Source organism: Pongo pygmaeus, chromosome 4 (assembly GCF_028885625.2).
Source record: "Pongo pygmaeus isolate AG05252 chromosome 4, NHGRI_mPonPyg2-v2.0_pri, whole genome shotgun sequence".
Classification (NCBI taxonomy): Eukaryota; Metazoa; Chordata; class Mammalia; order Primates; family Hominidae; genus Pongo; species Pongo pygmaeus.
Window position 1 is genome coordinate 143,935,775 of NC_072377.2, and position 19,450 is coordinate 143,955,224.

At 43.6% G+C, this 19,450-nt stretch overlaps 1 protein-coding gene across 12 annotated transcripts in view; it reads right to left on the minus strand.

Moving 5' to 3' along the window:
* The window catches only part of DNAJC18 (DnaJ heat shock protein family (Hsp40) member C18), a 40,183-nt gene that overhangs the window by 14,434 nt on the left and 6,299 nt on the right, over positions 1-19,450 (minus strand). For 10 of the 12 annotated variants that reach the window (XM_054488912.2, XM_054488913.2, XM_054488916.2 and 7 more), the window contains 5 exons: positions 16,460-16,546; positions 14,420-14,606; positions 5,556-5,701; positions 3,182-3,367; positions 2,012-2,121 (listed from right to left, as the gene is read on the minus strand). In XM_054488912.2, coding sequence (XP_054344887.1) covers positions 2,012-2,121; positions 3,182-3,367; positions 5,556-5,701; positions 14,420-14,606; positions 16,460-16,499 — 669 coding nt within the window. In that variant the 5' untranslated portion in view covers positions 16,500-16,546. Of the gene's footprint in view, positions 1-2,011; positions 2,122-3,181; positions 3,368-5,555; positions 5,702-14,419; positions 14,607-16,459; positions 16,547-17,819; positions 18,064-19,450 lie in introns of those variants that run through there. The other 2 variants (XM_063665533.1, XM_054488908.2) reach the window with 2 other exon arrangements.

Sequence of the window (19,450 nt, forward strand, 5' to 3'; positions counted from 1 at the left end):
CCATGCCTGGCTAAGTTTTCGTATTTTTAGTAGAGACAGGGTTTCACCGCAGCCAGGATGGTCCCGATCTCCTGACTTCATGATCTGCCCTCCTCGGCCTCCCAAAGTGCTGGGATTACAGGCGTGAGCCACTGTGCCTGGCCTGTAAGTGTTCTTTATCAATATAAAGCTTATTGAAAATAAGATAGTTGCCCCAAAGAAAATAACAAATTATCAATGCACTGCATAGGAGGATCCACAAAGCCCCAGGCTTTTCTGGGAAGGCTGTACTTTCAGCTGAGAAGTACAGGTTGGGCAGTCCTAATCAGAAAATTCAAAATCAAAAATGCTCCAAAATCTAGAACTTTTTGAGTACCAGGATGACACTTAAAGGAAATGCTCATTGGAGCATTTTGGATTTCCATTTTTTTTTTTTTTTTTCGAGACATGGTCTTGCTCTGTCACCCAGGCTAGAGTACAGTGACACAAACATGGCTCACTGCAGCCTTGACCTCCTGGGTTCTGATGATTCTCTCGCCTCAGCCTCCTGAGAAGCTGGGACCACAGGTGCACACCACCGTGTCCAGCTAATTTTTAAATTTTTATAGAGACAAGGTCTTGCCATGTTGCCCAGGCTAGTCTCAAACTCCTAGGCTCAAGCAATTCTCCTGCCTCAGTCCCCCAAAGCGTTAGGATTACAGGTGTGAGCCACAGCACCCAGCCTCAGATTTTCAGATTAGGAATTGTCAAATGTATAATGGTATAATGCAAATTTCCAAAATCCAAAAAAAAAAAAATCTGAAATCTGAAATACTACTGGTCCAATTTACTTCACATAAGGGATATTCAATCTATACCAAATAACCTTTACTCTCTCTGCTGAGCAGGCTGAAGGAGGTCCAACAACAACCTGGATTGACACCCAGTAATCCCCCTGCAGCCCCATTAATAAGACCTATGAAGCAAACATCTCTAGGTAAACCTGCCCAGACTGTGCCTCTTACAGGAGTGGGGCTCTAGGAGCCAGGTTAGCATTATGCTTGGCCACAGCTGATTGGACTCAGGGGACATCTAACTCTGGCAGAGATAATCACGTTTTCTCTCCTAGGAATTTGGGGTTGAGACTCATCACCCTTCACTTCTGGTCATCACTTTAAGGAAGAACACATACTCTCAGGCACTGTAGACTAGCTATTTGCAAGGGGAAGTAGAACAAGCAAAGCTGCTTGGTGAAAACAAAACAGAGGCAAAGAGTGGCAGGAAAACTGGAGACAATCTGGGCCCAAAGAGTCCTGCAGAGCACAGCTGCTTGGGAGCCTGACAGTATCCCAGTTCCTTGTTCCTGTCTGTCATGAGGCCCAGCTGTGCTTCTTGTCCTTGAGCTTCATGAAACTCTTTTGATCCCTTACCTTAAACCCCCTTTAGTTCTAAATATTTTGAAGAGGATTCCTATTTTCTGCAGCCAAGAAAATTTTGAAGCCGGAGCGGTGGCTCACGCCTGTAATCCCAGCACTTTGGGAGGCCAAGGCAGGAGGATCACTTGAGCCCAGGAGTTTTTGACCAGCCTGGGAAACATGGTGAGAACTAATCTCTACAAAAAATGAGCTGGGCATGGTGGCACGCACCTATAGTCCCAGCTACATGAGAGGCTGAGGTGGGAGGATTGGTTGAGCCCTGGAGTTCGAGGCTGTAGTGAGCTGTGTTTGTACTGTTGTACTCCAGCCTGAGTGACAGTGAGACCCTCTCTCAAAAAAAAAAAAAAAAAAAAAAAAAAAAAGCCTTGATGAAGTCAGCCCCACAGGATTGCTGAGATCCTGGGAGAGCCACCCAAGAATGCGCAGAGGGAGGGGATACCATTCTGCCTATTTAGGCCAATTTTCCAGCTCTTCTCACCATTGCTTTTGCTTTCCTAAAGCACATCTTTCCTAAAGCAACATATCTCAAGTTCAACTTCTAAAACTTGACCATGTACCATCAAGGTTGGCCAAGTACAACTGTTTATGGGTAGCAGCGCTCCTCCCTCCCTAGGTACCTGAGGTTTCTCTTCTTCCTCCTCCTTCTGAGTCTGTGTCCTCTCATGTCGGTGCCGTCGACGGTAATAGTGAGTGTCATCTGTCACATTTGAAAACATATGAATATTTCCTGGAAAAGAAAGAGAAATACTTGGTATGGGATATGGCAAACACTCCTTCCCTGTCTTTTTCTTTTTTTTTGGAGATGGAGTTTCACTCTGTTACCCAGGCTAGAGTGCAATGGTGTGATCTCGGCTCACTGCAACCTCTGCTTCCTGGGTTCAAGCAATTCTCCTGCCTCAGCCTCCTCAGTAGCTGGGATTACAGGCACCCGCCACCACACCTGGCTAACTTTTGTATTTTTAATAGAGATGGGGTTTCACCATGTTGGCCAGTCTGGTCTCGAACTCTTGAACTCAAGTGATCCACCTACCTTGGCCTCCCAAAGTGCTGGGATTACAGGCGTGAGCCACTGCGCCTGACCCTTCCTTGCCTTTTTCAAGGTCCTTGTTCCCAGCTAGGTTTGATAAGGATAGAGTATTGGCCTATTTTACCCAGTAGAAAAATAAGACAATAAGCAAGCCAAGTGAACCAGCTGGAGCTAAAGCATGCTGAGCTCTCCTGACTTCATTTAAATAGTCCTTTGCAACTAGTGAGAGAGAACCCCGAAAGGCTAGAAGAGAGAGAGCATTTGGGCCATGAATCCTATTTGGCATGTTCACGTCTGCTTCCGTGCCCAATACCATATTGTGTCACTGGTATCTTTTAATAGCAACTCATAAAATTCAATTTACTTCCTGGGTATTGAATTATACCAACTTCCAACTTGCTGGGGGGTACTTTCCTATCTTCTATCTTTGCAAGTGCTATTTTATAATAATAATAATAGGCATTTTGTTACTTATTTATAAGGCACTTAAAAATATCTAATCCTCACAGTGACCCTGTGAAGTAGGTATTATTAACAGCCCCATTTTTCAGGAGAGGAAACAGGGTCAGAGAGACTAAATGATTTGGTCAAAATTATGCACAGCTGGAGGCTGGAGACTTGCCTCAAACTCCTGCTCAACTGATTCCAGATCCTTGCTGTCATCATACCATTGTACCTCTATTCAGATTTTCAAACAGGAGCTTGCTGAGAGCCATAAATAAAGAAATATGTTTAAGAATGATAATTTGGGGAGACTAACCTGTAGGAAAATGTCCTCCAAAGAAGACGTTGAACAGCTCTTCTGGAGTGATGTCAGCTTCAAAATCCCTGTAATAATTATAAGGTCTGGCTCGAGGGGCAGTGAAAGTCACCTGTTCATCTCCGTATTCATCATAGCGAAGTCTCTTATCAGGATTACTCAGGACTGCAAATGCATTTCCTATTGCTGCAACCAACAAGAAGCAGCACATGAGGACACAGTCTTTGCTATGGCTGAGAGTGATCGCAGCAGCAGTGACAAAGAGCCTAGAGGTGACTCGTGCTGGACAACTTCGCAGGGGCCCAAGAAGAAGTGCTTGGGCCTAGAAAGTTCTCCACAGTGCTTGCCCTTCAGGTTTTCCCTGATCGCCAGAAACAACAGCATTGGAATCACAGGAATTAAGAACTACTGCTGAAGTGAGATAACTCCCAATCAACAGTCCTGGAGTCATCCCAGCTGTCCTAGAAGTTAGGAAGCCCCCCTCAGTTTGGGTTCTCAGTCACCACAAGTCCCAGGCATGTTGGAGAAATGTTCTCCAACTGGTCAGCACTCTTATTCATAAAAAATGTGTTCTGGCCAGGCACAGTGGCTCATGCCTGTAATCCTAGCACTTTGGGAGATTGCAGTGAGCTGAGATCATGCCACTGCACTCCAGGCTGGGCAACAGAGTGAGACTTCATCACACACACACACACACACACACACACACACACACACACACAAAGAGTGCTCTTTATTTAAAAAAATTTTTTTTTGAGATGGAGTCTTGCTACATTGCCCAGACTAGTCTCAGATTCCTGGCCTCAAGTGATCCTCCCACTTTGGCCTCCAAAAGTTTGGGATTAGAGATGTGAGCCCTGCATCTGGCCAAAAAAGTGTTCTTATTTCACTTGAGTGCAATAGTTTATGTTGGAAACAGTTCACACATCGGTAGTGATACTCTAACTTGTAGTCCAAAAAATTTCCTGAATTCTCTCTGAAACAATCTTCCTGCTTGACTAAAAACAAAGTCTTCATCATAGTCTTATTTCAGTTTACTTTAGACAATTATTTTCTGAAATTAAGAAATGTATTTCCAATGTCTCAAGGAGGGTTCAAAGGCTGAATAGTTACATATGTTTACCAACATGTCTCCTTTCTATGTACAAACGTGCAAAGCTTGCCCAATTTCATGTAAACATACAATCAGTAGCACCAATCAATAGAAACCTCAAAAAAAAATCTTTTAAGGCATCCCCCACTCCCTACCTGTAATTCAGTCAACACTGTCAGAAACACAGAAAGAGTATTTCTTCATGATTCTTTTACCTGGGGAATTGTTAAATGTTTGCCTTGCCACTTTGTTACTCACAACTCTCTATATACATATGTACATATGTACTGTAATAAGTCTACATTTATTTTGCTGAACCATTTGAAAGTAGGCCACAGATATTATGTCACCTTGCCCCTAAATACCTCAACATATATCTCCCAAGAAGAAAGACGTTCTCCTATGTGATCACAACACCATTATCACAGCTAAGAAAATTAACATCAGTCCATTATCATCCAGTGCATCCATGCAAGATCAAGTATAGCATTTAGTTTCTTTTAATCTAAAACTGTCCCCACCTTTTTTGTTTCTCATTATGTAAAATTTTTTGGAAGAACAGATCAGTATTCTTGTAGAATGTTTCATATTGATTGTTTCCTCATTATTAGATTCAGGTCAAACATTTTGGCAAGAATACCCCATAGATGACAACTACCTAGCACTCAATGGTTTTAGCATTCACTGATGATCTTTGCCTGAAACAATGACTTGGAGTGCAGTGGTGCAATCACAGCTCACTGCAGCCTTGACCTCTGGCTCAAGCAATCCTCCCACCTCAGCCTCCCAAAGTGCTAGGATTACAGTGTGAGCCACTGCGCTCAGCCTGAAGAATATATTCCTTAAAATATCATGGAGGATGGGCACAGTGGCTCACGCCTGTAATTTTAGCACTTTGGAAGGCCTAGGCGGGCAGATTACTTGAGCTCAGGAGTTTGAGATCAGCCAGAGCAACATGGCAAAACCCCGTCTCCACAAAAGATACAAAAATTAGCCGGGCATGGTGGTGCTCACCTGTAGTCCCAGCTACTCAGGAGGCTGAGGTGGGAGGATCACTTGAGCCCGGGAGGTGGAGGTTGCAGTGAGCTGAGATGTCGCCACTGCACTCCAGCCTGGGTAAAATCAAGTGGGAGCTATGCTGATAATCACTATTTAAGAGGTGTGGCAGGGGGAAAAAAACCCTCCCTATAGCCTTATAAAACAACTATGGGGAAGGCTAAAAGCAACTTATTATGACCAACCATGACAAGGGCACCATTGAGCATTGGTTCAGGATCAGACCTTTGAAAGCATCTGTTGCTCCAGGAGCACAGTTCTTGTCAGGGTGAAATTTCAGGGCGAGTTTTCTGTAAGCTTTCTTAAGCTCTTCGTCACTGGCATCTCGAGAAACTCCCAGAATTTCATAGTAATTTCTGCATTTCTTGATCCTAAAAAAAATCACAAGCATGTATGTCTACAAAGGCCCCTTTTGTACAACTAAGTGCAAGATAATACATCGATCCTCCCTCCCATCTGTGGGACCCAAAACAAACCTATAAGAAAATTAGTGCACACGTTAATGAAACATTCAAATTCATTCTCCCACCCAGAACTTAATGCCTTTCAAAGTACTTTTACATCTACTATTTATTCTTCCTATATCCCTGCAAGTGAGTAGAACAAGTATGCTAATCCTTACACCAAGGTTCAGGCTAAGATCCTGAGAGATGAACTACAGGACAGCAAAGCCAGAAGAAACAGTTAATCACCCTGTTTGTTTATAATTTTTTCTCTCTTTTTCCTATGGCTATCTTTTTAAACTGTGTTTTTTGTTTTGTTTTGTTTTTGAGACAGAGTCTTGCTCTTGTTGCCTAGGCTGGAGTGCAATGGTGCGATCTCAGCTCACTGCAACCTCTGCCTCCCAGGTTCAAGCAATTCTCCTGCCTCAGCCTCCCGAGTAGCTGAGATTACAGGGATGCGCTACCAGGCCTGGCTAATGTTGGTATTTTTAGTAGAGATGGGGTTTCACCTTATTGGTTAGGCTGGTCTCAAACTCCTGACCTTGTGATCTGCCCACCTTGGCCTCCCAAAGTGCTGGGATTACAGGTGTGAGCCATCGTGCCTGGCTAAACTGTGTTTTTAAAAAGTTAACATACACATGATAGAAGAAAAAGAGCCAACAGAACTAAAGTTTATACAGTAAAAATTCTCTTGCTTCATCATTCCCTGTCCCCCAGTATCCCACCACAGGGACAACCACCATTAGAAGTTTTCTGTGGCTCCTATGTACAGAGAGTACAGGTGTAGTCCTCTCCATTTTTTTTCTTGCTTAAATGGAAACATAATTACTTTTCTACATCTTGCTTAAAAAAAAAAATATTTTGGGCTGGGCATGGTGGCTCACACTTGTAATCCCAGTGCTTTGGGAGGCTGAGGCAGGAGGACTGCTTGAGGCCAAGAGCTTGAGGCCAGCCTGAGCAGGATGGTAAGACCCTATCTCTGTGAAAAATTTTAAAAAGTTAGCCAGGCATGGTGCCTTGCATCTGCAATTCCAGCTATTCAGGAGGCCAAGGCAGGTAGATCACTTAAGCCCAGGAGTTTGAGGCTGCAGTGAGCTATGATTGTTCCACTACACTCTAGCCTGGGCAACAGAGCATGATCCTGTCTCTAAAAAACAAACAAAAACCAATTTATCTTGGAGATCAATCCTTAACATATAGAGATGAGAAGTATAGAATAATAGTTTAGACTAGACAGTAGTTTAGATTAGAGTGGCAGTTCTGAATTTTTGATCTCAGCAATGTTTTACACTCTTAAAAATTACTGATATGCATGGTACAGGAAGAGAAAAAAAATTACTGAAGACCTCAAAAGAGCTTTCATTTATGTGACTTCTATCAATCCACATCTACTATACCAGAAATGAAAACAAAAAATTTTTAAACAGTGCTAATGTAATTACATGTCATGTAGCCTCTCAAAAACTCCACTGTATAATCATGAGAAAATTAGTGAAAAAGACAAGTAACATGTTTGTATCATTATGACTAAAGTTTTAAACTTGCAGACCTATCCCCTAAAAGGGTCTTGGGATTCCCCAACCACTCTTTGAGAACTGCTGGATTAGAGATGAGCTCTGGAGTTAAAATGCCTTGGTTTAGCTTTGATTTTGCTGTGTACTTAACCTCTATAGCTTGGTGTTATCTTCTGAAATGGGCTAATAATTATATTTCACAGAGTTGATATTGTGATTAAATAAAGTCTTCATCAAAGTGCTTGAGAGAATTTAATACTAAATAAATATTACCTAGTATTATATATCTACCTCTTTTTTTTTTTTTTTTTTGAGACAGAGCCCAGGCTGGAGTGCAGTGGCACAATCTCGGCTCACTGCAACCTCTGCCTTCTGGGTTCAAGTGATTCTCCTGCCTCAGCCTCCCGAGTAGCTGTGACTACAGGCTTGCATCACTACACCCAGCTAGTTTTTTGTATTTTTAGTAGAGACAGGATTTGACTATATTGGCCAGGCTGGTCTCGAACTCTTGACCTCAAGTGATCCACCTGCGTTGGCCTCCTAAAGTGCTGGGATTACAGGCATGAGCCACCATGCCTGGCCTACCTCATTCTTTTTAAAATCTAAATATTACTGCATTGTATCAATGTATAATATATACATCACCTACTAATTTGTATTGAGAAGGTCTTCAGTCTTTTGCTACTATATAATTCAGTAAGGCAGGCAGAGATTTGGAGCTTTGTTGGGAAATTCATCGTAAGTCAGTAACACAGGTTGGACTCTTAATACAGGGTCTGGGCTGTCAGCAGGTCCCTTCCACATGAGCTGCCCATGGGGAGTCTTTGAATCCCCAGCCCAGTTTCCAATCTCTGCTTCCGTGGCAGACACTCAGGACTCCCTCTCCTAAATTTACTATTTGTCTAATAACGCTTTATTGAGAAATAATCCACGTACCATAAAGTTCACCCTTTTAAAATGTACAATTCATTAGTTTTTAAATACATTTATAGAGGTGTGCATCTATCACCACTATCTCATTTCTGGACATTTTTATCACCCCAAAAAGAAACTCTATACTCATTAGTAGTCACTCCCACTTCTCCCCCAGCCCCTGGGACCCACTAATCTACTTTCCCCTCTATAGATTTGCTTATTCTGAATATTTTACATAAAAGGAGTTATATAACATGTAGCTTTTTGTGTCTGGCTTCTTTCACTTACTGTAATTTTTTCAAGGTTCATCCATGTTGTAGCATGAATCTGTTCATCCGTTTTTGTTACAAAATAGTATTTCATTGTATGGATATACCCCATGTTGCTTGTCCATTATCAGTTAATGGACATTGGGTTGTTTCCCCTTTGGGGTCGTTATGAATATTGCTATGGACATTCATGTACAAGTTTTTTTGTGGAAGTATATTTATATTTCTCTTGGAATATACTAGGAGTAGATTGCTAGGTCAATAATCTTAACTTTCTTCTGAACCTTAAGAGGAATTGCCATATTGTTTTCCAAACTGTCTGCATTCCTACCAGCAATGTACAAAGGTTCCAATTTATCTGCTTCTTTATAAACACTTATTATCCACCTTTTTGACTATAGCCATTCCAGTGGGTATATCTCATTGTGGTTTTGATTTGCATTTCCCTAATGACTAATGATGTTGAACAAGTTTACATATGCTTACTAACCATATATATATCTTCTTTGTACATATATGGAGGAATATATAGGAGGAATGCCTATTCAGACCCTTTGCCCATTTTTCCAGTTGGGTTATTTGTCTTCTTATTGTTGAGTTTTAAGAGAACTTTGTATGTTCCAGATAAAGTCCCTTATCAGATATACAGTTTTTAAATGTTTTCTCCCATTCTGTGGGTTGACTTTTCACATTCTTTTTTTTTTGAGATAGAGTTTCACTCTTGTCACCTAGGCTGGAGTGCAATGGCATGTTTTCGACTCACTGCAACCTCCTCCTCCCAGGTTCAAGCAATTCTCCTGCCTCAGACTCCCAAGTAGCTGGGATTATAGGCACCTGCCACCACACCCAGCTAATTTTTGTGTTTTTAGTAGAGACGGGGTTTCACCATGTTGGCCAGGATGGTCTTGAACTCCCGACCTTGTGATCCACCTGCCTCGGCCTCCCAAAGTGCTGGGATTACAGGCGTGAGCCACTGCACCCGGCCATAGAACTTTATTATTTTTTTTAGAGACAGGGTAGGGTCCCTGTCACCCAGGCTGGAGTGCAGTGGCACGATCATATCTCACTGCAGTCTCCAACTCCTGGGCTCAAGTGATTCTCCTGCCTCAGCCTCCCAAGTAGCTGAGACTACAGGCATGCACCATAACCCCGAGTTAATCCAAAATAACTTTTTAAAGGCAGTCCCTTAATGGCAAAGTACTTCCTGACTTCACGAAGAAAATATCAATGGAGCCAATCCAGAAAAAGGGCTCTCATTGCCCAGGCCTTCTTGCTGTACAACCAAAAGGCTGGCAGCTGGTCTTCATCTTTTCCATTCAAGGCTCAGGGGTTAGCAGCTTTATATATAATGGCAGCCCCCATCATAAACTGAACTGCATTTGCACAAAATAGCAGAGTTAGCCTATCCCTTCCTGCCTTATATCCTGGTGCTCACTTCTCGTCCTTACTAATACAATGTCCTTTGTGACATTTCTTTTCCAGAATAGGGCACTTTTGTCTGCACTAAAAAGTTGATGAGGTAGGGCTGGCCGCAGGGTTCACACTGTAATCCCAGCACTTTGAGAGACTGAGGTGAGTGGAAGCCTTGAGCTCAGGCATGCAATAAGTAATAATCACATCATGGACTGTATGCCTTTCTTATAGCAGTCCTGCACCCATATAAAAGCTTCATTTTCAATATGAGATGAAAAGGTATTTTGCAAAAAGTGCAATGTTTTCATACCTGCTGGCATTAAGTGCAGGTAGATCACAAGGCCAGGAGTTCAAGACCAGTCTGGCTAACATGGTGAAACCCCGTCTCTACTAAAAATACAAAAATTAGCTGGGCGTGATAGTGGGCGCCTGTAATCCCAGCTACTTGGGAGGCTGAGGCAGGACAATCGCTTGAACCTGGGAGGTGGAGGTTGCAGTGAGCCAAGATTGTGCCACTGCACTCCAGCTTGGGCGACAAGAGCAAAACTCCACCTCAAAAAAACAAAAAACAAACAAACAAAAAAAACTGGAGAACTGCAAGAGATCACTTTTTACTGCTATACATAATTTACTCAAGAGACAAACTGCTCACAAAGAGATGATTAGCATCATGTGGCATTTTAAGCAGATACTCCCAATACTTGAGGCTCAGCAAAATAACAACAGGAGCTGACTACAAAATTATTACAGTAGTACAGTACTACTGTTAATTTTATGCAGTTGTGATTAATACTGCACCTGTATGTTTACATTTTTCTCAAATGCAAATGGCACCATGTAAAGTCTCTTAAGTGTTTGTGAGCATATGTTTTGATAGATTTTCACTTTTTATAATAGATTTGTGTATATTTTATGATAGTAAATGATAAAATAGACTAGAATCTAGATATATTTTATGCATTCATATAATTTTCTTAATTTTTTTGATATGTCCATGCTCCATGGTTTGTGAGATGATGATGATTATTATTATTATTTGAGACAGAGTTTCGCTGTTGTTGCCCAGGCTGGACTGCAATGGCACAATCACAGCTCACTGCAACCTCTGCCTTCTAGGTTCAAACAATTCTCATGCCTCAGCCTCCCAAGTAGCTGGGATTACAGGCATGTGCCACCATGCCTGACTAATTTTGTATTTTTAGTAGAGACGGGGTTTTGCCATGTTGCCCAGGCTGGTCTCGAACTTCTGAGCCCAAGTATTCTTCCTGTCTTGGCCTCCTAAAGTGCTGGGATTACAGGTGTGAGCCACTTTTTCAAATTGTTGCAAATCTAAAAAATTTTTCCAATGTATTTATCTTTTAAAATTTACATATAAAAATCCATGGTTCAAACTGATGCCACTCAAACCTGTGTTGTTCAAAGGCCAACTGTATCTCTTTTTTTAAACTATTTATTTATTTATGTATTTATATATAGAGACAGGGTCTTGCTTTGTCACCCAGGCTGGATTGCAGTAGGGTGATCATAGCTTACCTCAGCCTCAAACTCCTGGGCTCAAGGGATCCACCTGCCTCAGCCTTCTGAGTAGCTGGGATTTCGGATGCATGCCACCACACCTGGCTAAATTTTTATTTTTAGTAGAGACAGGGCCTCGCTATGTCGCTCAGGCTCGTCTTGAACTCCTAGCTTCAAGAGATCCTCCTATCTCAGCCTCCCAAGGTTTTGGGATTACAGGCATGATCCACCACACCCAGCCTCAACTATATTTTCTTAATTTCATTTTTTGATTGTTCATTGCTAGTATATAGAAAAATGATAACTTTTGTATATTGATCTTATATCCTGTAACTTTGTCCAACTTGTTTATTAGTTCTAAAAGTATTTGTGTGTGTGTGTGTGTGTGTGTTTGTGTGTGTGTATTCATTAGGATTTTCCATTTACAAGATCATGTCATCTGTGGATGTAGTTTTACTCTTCTTTCCAATTTGGATGGCTTTTATTTCTTTTTCTTGCTTAAATGCCCTGGCTTGACTCTCTAGTACAATGTTGAACAGAGTGGCAAGAGTGAACAGACATACTTGTCTTGTTCCTGATCTTGGTGGGAAAACACCTAGTTGTTCACCTTTATGTATGATGTTAACTGTGGATTTCTGTAGATGGACTTTATCAGGTTGAGGAAGTTCCCTTCTATTCCTAGTTAAGTGTTTTTATTATGAAAGAGTGTTGGGGCTGGGCGCAGTGGCTCACATCTGTAATCCCAGCACTTTGGGAGGCTGAGGTGGGCAGATCACAAGGTCACGAGACCATCCTGGCCAACATGGTGAAACCCTGTCTCTACTAAAAATACAAAAATTAGCTGGGCATGGTGGTGCGCGTCTGTAGTCCCAGCTACTCAGGAGGCTGAGGCCAGAGAATTGCTGAACCTGGGAGGCAGGGGTTGCAGTGAGCCGAGATCGTGGCATTGCACTCCAGCCTGGGTGACAGAGCAAGAATCCATCTCAAAAAAAAAAGAGTGTTGGATTTTGTTAAATGCTTTTTCTGTACCTATTGAAATGATCATGTGATTTTTGTCCTTTATTCTATTAACATGGTATGTTACATGGATTGACTTGTGTGTGTTAAACAATCCTGCAATACTGGGATAAATCCCACTTGGTTAAAATGTACAATACTTTTTACATTGCTGTATTTGTTTTACTAGTATTTTATTGAAGATTTTAAAATCTATATCCATAAGGGATATTGGTTGACAGTTTAGACTTCTCATGATATTTTTGTCTGGTTTTGTTTACAGAGTAATACTGGTCTCAAAGAATGAAGCCAACTGGGCCTGGACTTTTCTTCATTGGAAGTTTTTTTTTTTTTTTCAGACAGGGTCTCCCTCTGTCACCCAGACTAGAGTGCAGTGGTGCTCACAGTAGCCTCGCCCTTCCAGGCTCCATCAATCCTCCTACCTCAGCCTCCTGAGCAGCTGGAACTGCAGGTGTGCACCACCATGCTCAGCTAATTTTTGTGGGGTCTTTTTGTTTGTTTTTTATTGTACTGATGAAGTTTCGCCATGTTGGCCAGGCTGGTCTTGAACTCCTGGGCTCAAGTGATCCTCTCACCTCAGCCTCCCAAAGTAATGGGATTACAGGCATGAGTCACCATGTCCAGCTAGAATTTTTTTGATTGTTAATTAAATCACCTTATTTGTTGTAGGTCTACTTGGCTTCTCCTTTTTTTTTTCTTTTTTTTGGAAATAAGGTCTCTGTCACCCAAGCTGCAATACAGTGGCACTATCATAGCTTACTATAACCTCAGATTCCTAGGCTCAAGTGATCCTCCTGCTTCAGTCTCCAAAGTAGCTGGGACCACAGGCATGTGCCACCATGCCCAAGTATTTTTTTTTCTTTTTTTAGAGATAATGTATTGCTATGTTGCCCAGGCTGGTCTCAAACTCCTGGTCTCAAGCAATCCTCCTGCCTCAGCACCTCCAAAGCACTGGGATTACAGGTGTGACCCACCATGCCTGGCCTCCATTTTTCTTGAGTCAGTTTCAGTAATTTGTGTCTTTCTAGGCATTTGTTGATTTTATCTAGGTTATCTAATTTGTTGGCATACAATTGTTCATAGTATTTAGATTGGCAGGGATATCCCTCTTTCTTTTTTTTTTTTGTTTTTTTTTTTTGAGAGACAGGGTCTTGCTCTGCTGTCCAGGCAGGAGTGCAGTGGTGCAATTACGACTCACTGTAGCTTTGACCTACTGGGTTCAAGCAATCCTCCTGCCTCAGCCTCCCAAGTAGCTGGGACTACAGGCTCGTGCCACCACACCAAGCTAATTTTTGTGTATATATATTTTTTGGAAGAGAGGGGGTTTCACTGTATTGTCCAGGCTGTCTAGTTCCTTAAGGTAGATTAGGTTACTGATTTGGAGGCTTTTTTTTAAAAAAATAAGCATTTAGAGCTATAAATTTCCCTCTAAGCACTGTTTTAGCTGCATCCTATACGTTTTAGTATGTCGTGTTTTCATTTTCACTCATCTCAAAGCATTTTCTAGCTTTCCTAGTGATTTATTCTGTGACTTGCTTGCTTATTAGGAGCTTGTATTTAATTTCCACATATTTGTGAATTTCTCAAATTTCCCTTTGTTTTTGATTTCAGAGAACATACACTGTATGATTTCAATCTTTTTAAATTTACTGAGGCTTGTTTTATGACCTAAGATATGGTCTATCCTGGAGAATATTCTATGTATCCTTAAGAAGAAAATCATTCTGTTGTTGTTGAAAGAATGTCCTGTAGATGTGTGTTGTGTCTAGTCAGTTTCTGCTGCCTCTCTTAAAGTAGAAGCAGGGCAGTCAGTTCATGTTATACCCTAATATTCCACTTCTACTCAGTCTTCCCTCTGAGGTCAAGAAGCTAGTATGCTTCAATTATCATCATCATCATCATCATCATCATCATCATCATCGGTCAATACTTACATAGCACATCCAGGCACTCTTCTAAGCTCTTTCCATAAAATCACTCATTTAATCTCACCACATGCTCACCTTTGTACCCCAAGCAGCTGTTCCTCACTATACGTGGAGTTCCCCTCACTCTGCCGGGTCTGAGTCCACTCATTCTCAGACTTCTTTTCCTTTTGTGCCTTCATGCAGTTACAGCAGCCACAGGGGTCATGACTCTCAGGAGGTGTGTCTTCTGGGTATTTGTTTCTTCTAACTGCATCAATGTAAGCTGCAAAACAACAGCGCCTCCATTAGGTCTCCATCTGACGCTGAAAATCAACTTTGCAACCTGCCTTAGCTCTCTGGGAGGCTGCTCGTAAGCATGAGAAGGTAAGCATGATGGCCAGGGCTAGGGATGTCATGCTGACTTTTAAGCATTCATACAAAGCTGAATAAACATGTTTCTCTGTGGTCCATGGCCAGAAGAGACACTGCTCGTAAAATAGTATTTTTTGTTGCCGTGCCTCCCACCCCTAAAATTTAAAGTAGAGAGGAGTTCAATTCTTTTATACTAACAATTATAGAACTAATATATACCAAGGAACTTGGCTAGAAGATCAAGGGGGCGGATGGGTAAGACCTACTCCTGACCACAAAGAGGTTAGTTTAATGCAAGCTTGTCCAACCCGCGGCCCACAGGTGGCATGTGGCCCAGCACGGCTTTGAGCTCAACACAAATTCGTAAACTTTCTTAGAACATTATGAGGGCCGGGCGCAGTGGCTCACGCCTGTAATCCCAGCACTTTGGGGAGGCCAAGGCGGGCAGATCACGAGGTCAGGAGATCGAGACCATCCTGGCTAACACCGTGAAACCCCATCTCTACTAAAAATACAACAAATTAGCCGGGCGTGGTGGCGGGCGCCTGTAGTCCCAGCTACTCGGGAGGCTGAGGCAGGAGAATGGCGTGAACCAGGGAGGCGGAGCTTGCAGTGAGCCGAGATCGCGCTACTGCACTCCAGCCTGGGCGATAGAGCGAGATTCCGTCTCAAAAAAAAAAAAAGAAAAGAAAATTATGAGATTTTTTTTTTTTGCATTTTTTTTTAAGCTCATTAGCTGTCATCAGTTAGTTATTTAGTCGTCAGTTAGTGTATTTTATGTGTGGCCCAAGACAATTCTTCCAACGTGGCCCAGGGAAGCCAAAAGATTGGATACCCCTAGTTTAAAGGGAGAAGATTCAATAACAACACCTGCAGAATGTAAAGAGGGTCATAAGCAATACAGTCAAAAGGGGCAGAGCACTCATGTCTTCTCTGGAGGACCTGGGAAAGGCTTTAACAACATCTTTCTTCCGCTTAACATCCCTCAGCTACCTCCACCAACTGCTCCTGGACACTCTTCCTCTAAGTCGGCCTGGCTAACTCCGACGCATCCTTCTTGTCACCATTTGTAACACTTTCTGCAAGAAACCTTCCTTGACAGCCAGTCTGCGTTAGGTGACTTGTCAGTGTGCTCTCCAAATCCCTGACCTTGCTGTGTAGCCCAGGCGTTTTGTATTATTCGCCCGTTTTGTAATTGGCTGTTCAGTCGTCAAACTCTCTCAGTGGGCTGCGAGTTTTGTGAGCTAAGGGACCCATGTCGGTCAAATCCCCACTGCAGAATCAGCATTATGCGGGGCACACAATAGGTATTGGATCAATATTTTTTGCCTGACTGTAGTGTGGAAAAGGCTGGTCCTGATGCCGGCTGGAGCGACATGATCAAACAGGGACTGAAGGTCAGGTGGCCCAGTTAGGTGAAAGATAAGGGCCAGGTTAGCAAGCTGCGGAGAGACCGCAGCACCCCACGGGCCCTCCAGTCACCCTGGCACGGGCGGGGCCTGACAGCTGCGGTCTCTGGGCGGGGCACGGGCGGGGGCGGGGCTGGGGGGCCGAGGCAACAAGTCGTCACCGGTGACTCTGGGCTCGCGGTCGGTCCCCAGCTTCCCTACCCCAACCGCAACCCTACTCAGGCTCAGCATCTTTTCAAAGGCCTCTATCCATCACCTCAGACCCAGGATCTCAGCCCTTGTGCGTCTTCAGGATCCTCATCCCTGATCTCTCCCGAACGCCGCCCTATCCCTCCTTCAGGCGGGGACCTAGTACCTTCCGTCCAGCGCTCCCCGCTGCCCAGAGTCGCCGCCATATCGGTTCCCAATCAGCAGGTCCGCCAAGCCTCCCCTGCGCCCGAGGCTGAAAGAGAAGGGGGCGCGGAGCGCGGGGTACGCTGGTCATTGTAGTCCAGTCCATATGAGCTGCCGGGGCACTGGACTACAACTCCCGGCAGGCTCTGCGCCAGAGGCCGCGGGAGATGCAGAGAAGTGCTCGACCTTCGTCAGGAGACCTGTGGAAGAGTGCTGCTGCTAGCTGCCTCATTTATATGAGCTTTCCTCATTTATAGAGCTGGGATAGTGGCTTCGGCCCTGCCTAACCCTAGGGACATCCAAGGAGGGGCGACTGAAGTCCTTCCTGGAAAGGGCTTCGCAAACTATAGGCTAGAGGGTGACAGTATGACTATTATGCTCCTCAGGGTTGTCTTTTTGAAGCATACGCTAATGCCTGTTCTGTGCAGTCAGTGGTAGGCCCTGGAGATTCAGAGATGGGTTTTGGGGATGCCGAACCCAGCCTTTGGAAGCTTGAGTCAGGAAAATAGAAAAGTGATGTAGATTTATGGGGTTGGAGGGCAATCTCAGTATGCCCCATATTGCCCCAGCTCCTCAGGCACTGGACATCAGAGGGTATCGGGGTGGAGCAAGAAGATATGGAAAGGTATTGGGGCCGGCATTAAGAGCCTCCATCTTTGCTGTTCCTGTCCTTCCTCCAACCCATCCTACTCCAACACCCCTCTGACACTTTTCTCCTCTCTTCCAGTCTAGTTGTCTCTTTAGCCCATTCGTTTCTTTTCTGAAGGACCAGACATTGAGATTAGTAAAAAGGAAATGAGGAAATAAATATTCTTGCTGTTCCTCATCCAGGTATGGATGGAACCTAGCAAAGAATAAAAGCAACACTTTCTTCATAGGTGGATGGCTACAGTTCATCCCCAAATAAAAAATTACCCAGAATTCACTGAGGTCTTACCCAAGAAGACCAAATCAATCATGATATCAACTAGCACCTACTTAGGCAGTTGGGGAGAGATATATATTCCTGGACATAAACTTGGAAGGGTAAAAGCACCAAAGGGCATGCAGTTCCAGCCCTTGCCTACATTCATGGCCCTGGCATCACTGACATCATGCCCACTTAAGAACTCAGAGAACAGCTGGGCACGGTGGCTTATGCCTGTAATCCCAACACTTTGACAGGCCGAGGCAGGCGGATCGCAAGGTCAGGAGATGGAGACCATTCTGACCAACTTGGTGAAACCCCGTCTCTACCCAAAATACAAAAATTAGCTGGGCATGGTGGCGTGTGCCTGTAGTCTCAGCTGCTCGGGAGGCTGAGGCAGGAGAATCGCTTGAACCTGGGAGGCGGAGGTTGTAGTGAGCCAAGATCGTGTCACTGCTCTCCAGCCTGGGCGACAGAGGGAGACTCAGTCTCAGAAAAAAAACAAAAAACAAAACTCAGAGAACAAGGCCTTTCAAGTGGAAAAAGCACTGGCCTAGAAGTTGTATAGATGTTATATTAATAGCTGGGGTTTTGCCACAAATCATTGCGTGATCCTGAACATCTCCTTTTTCCTTCTTCTTTGGCCTCAGTCTCCTCACCTATAAAATGAAAAGGTTGGATTCAATTAGTAGTTTTGTTTGTTTGTTTTTTGAGACGGAGTCTCACTCTGTCGCCAGGCTGGAGTGTAGTGGCGTAATCTTGGCTCACTGCAACTTCTGACTCCCTGGTTCAAGCGATTCTCCTGCCTCACCCTCCGAGTAGCTGGGACTACAGGCACACGCCACCATGCCCAGCTAATTTTTGTATTTTTGGTAGAGAAGGGGTTTCACCATGTTGGCCAAGATGGCCTCGATCTCCTGACCTCGTGATCCGCCCGCCTCGGCCTCCCAAAGTGGTGGGATTACGCGTGAGCCACCTCGCACAGCCTCAATTAGTAGTTTTTAAATTGAGGAATCCTTAAGGCTTAATGTGCAGATGTCTCTGGAATCTTCTTTTGAGGAGTGGGAGTGGGGAGGAAGGCATAGCAGGGAAGGCACTAGCACCTCACCCTTCTTCAATCAAAGAAGCTCTGCTTTTTTCTGTTTTGTATTTTGTGGTCTACTAAAGGAATGAAAACCCACGTGTTTGAAAACTACCAAACTAGTTGACCACTAAAGGCTTGTGTCATTTATAATATCAGTTTCTCCTGGAACACTTAAAGTCAGTGTTCTTCCCTCACCCCCACCCCCATAAGCACTGAGAAAGTAACAGTTGTCCAGAAATTTGGTCATTTTCACTTAATTTAGGAGGAGGAATTTAGCATAGTGGTTAAAAAATCTGCATAGGATTGCCGTAGGATATAATAAGATAATGCTTGTAAAGCTTTTAGCACCTCATCTGGCATGTAGTGTGTGTTTAATAAATGCTGGCCACTGTTATAGACTGGCTCAGAGGAAGAGAAACCATTTTTTATGGTTTGACATTGTAAATTAGGAGCAAAGGGGTGTATATGGGGTATATCATAAGGTCCTGGATATAACTAACTGGACCCCATTCCTGTCTATCTGGCAATCATTACTTGCAAATAAGACAAGAAGCAAAACACTGCCAAAAAGGGCTGGGAAGCTGCTTGTCCATGCACCCTAACCCCTGAATCCAGCCACTACAACTGGTGATTTTCTCCCTTTCAGAAAGAGAAGAAGATGGCAAAAGTGAACTAGTATGAGAAGGTTTTGGGTCATCCTAAATCCAGTGAATTATGGATGTCCTTAAACTTGAGAGGCAAAGGAGGCCCCAGAACCATGAGATGAGTCAAAAGCTCAGCTCTGGGACACTGGACCTATGACAAGCTAACTAATCCACGGAGCAGTGTATTCACAGAAGGCTGGATCCTGATGGTCCCACTTGTGCTCTGCAGCTGAGGGACCTGATAAGGGACATCCATCAGGTGGTTGAATATAAAAAGGAAGTTCTTCTGGTTTGGGGAGGCTAGACCACCTGCTCTAG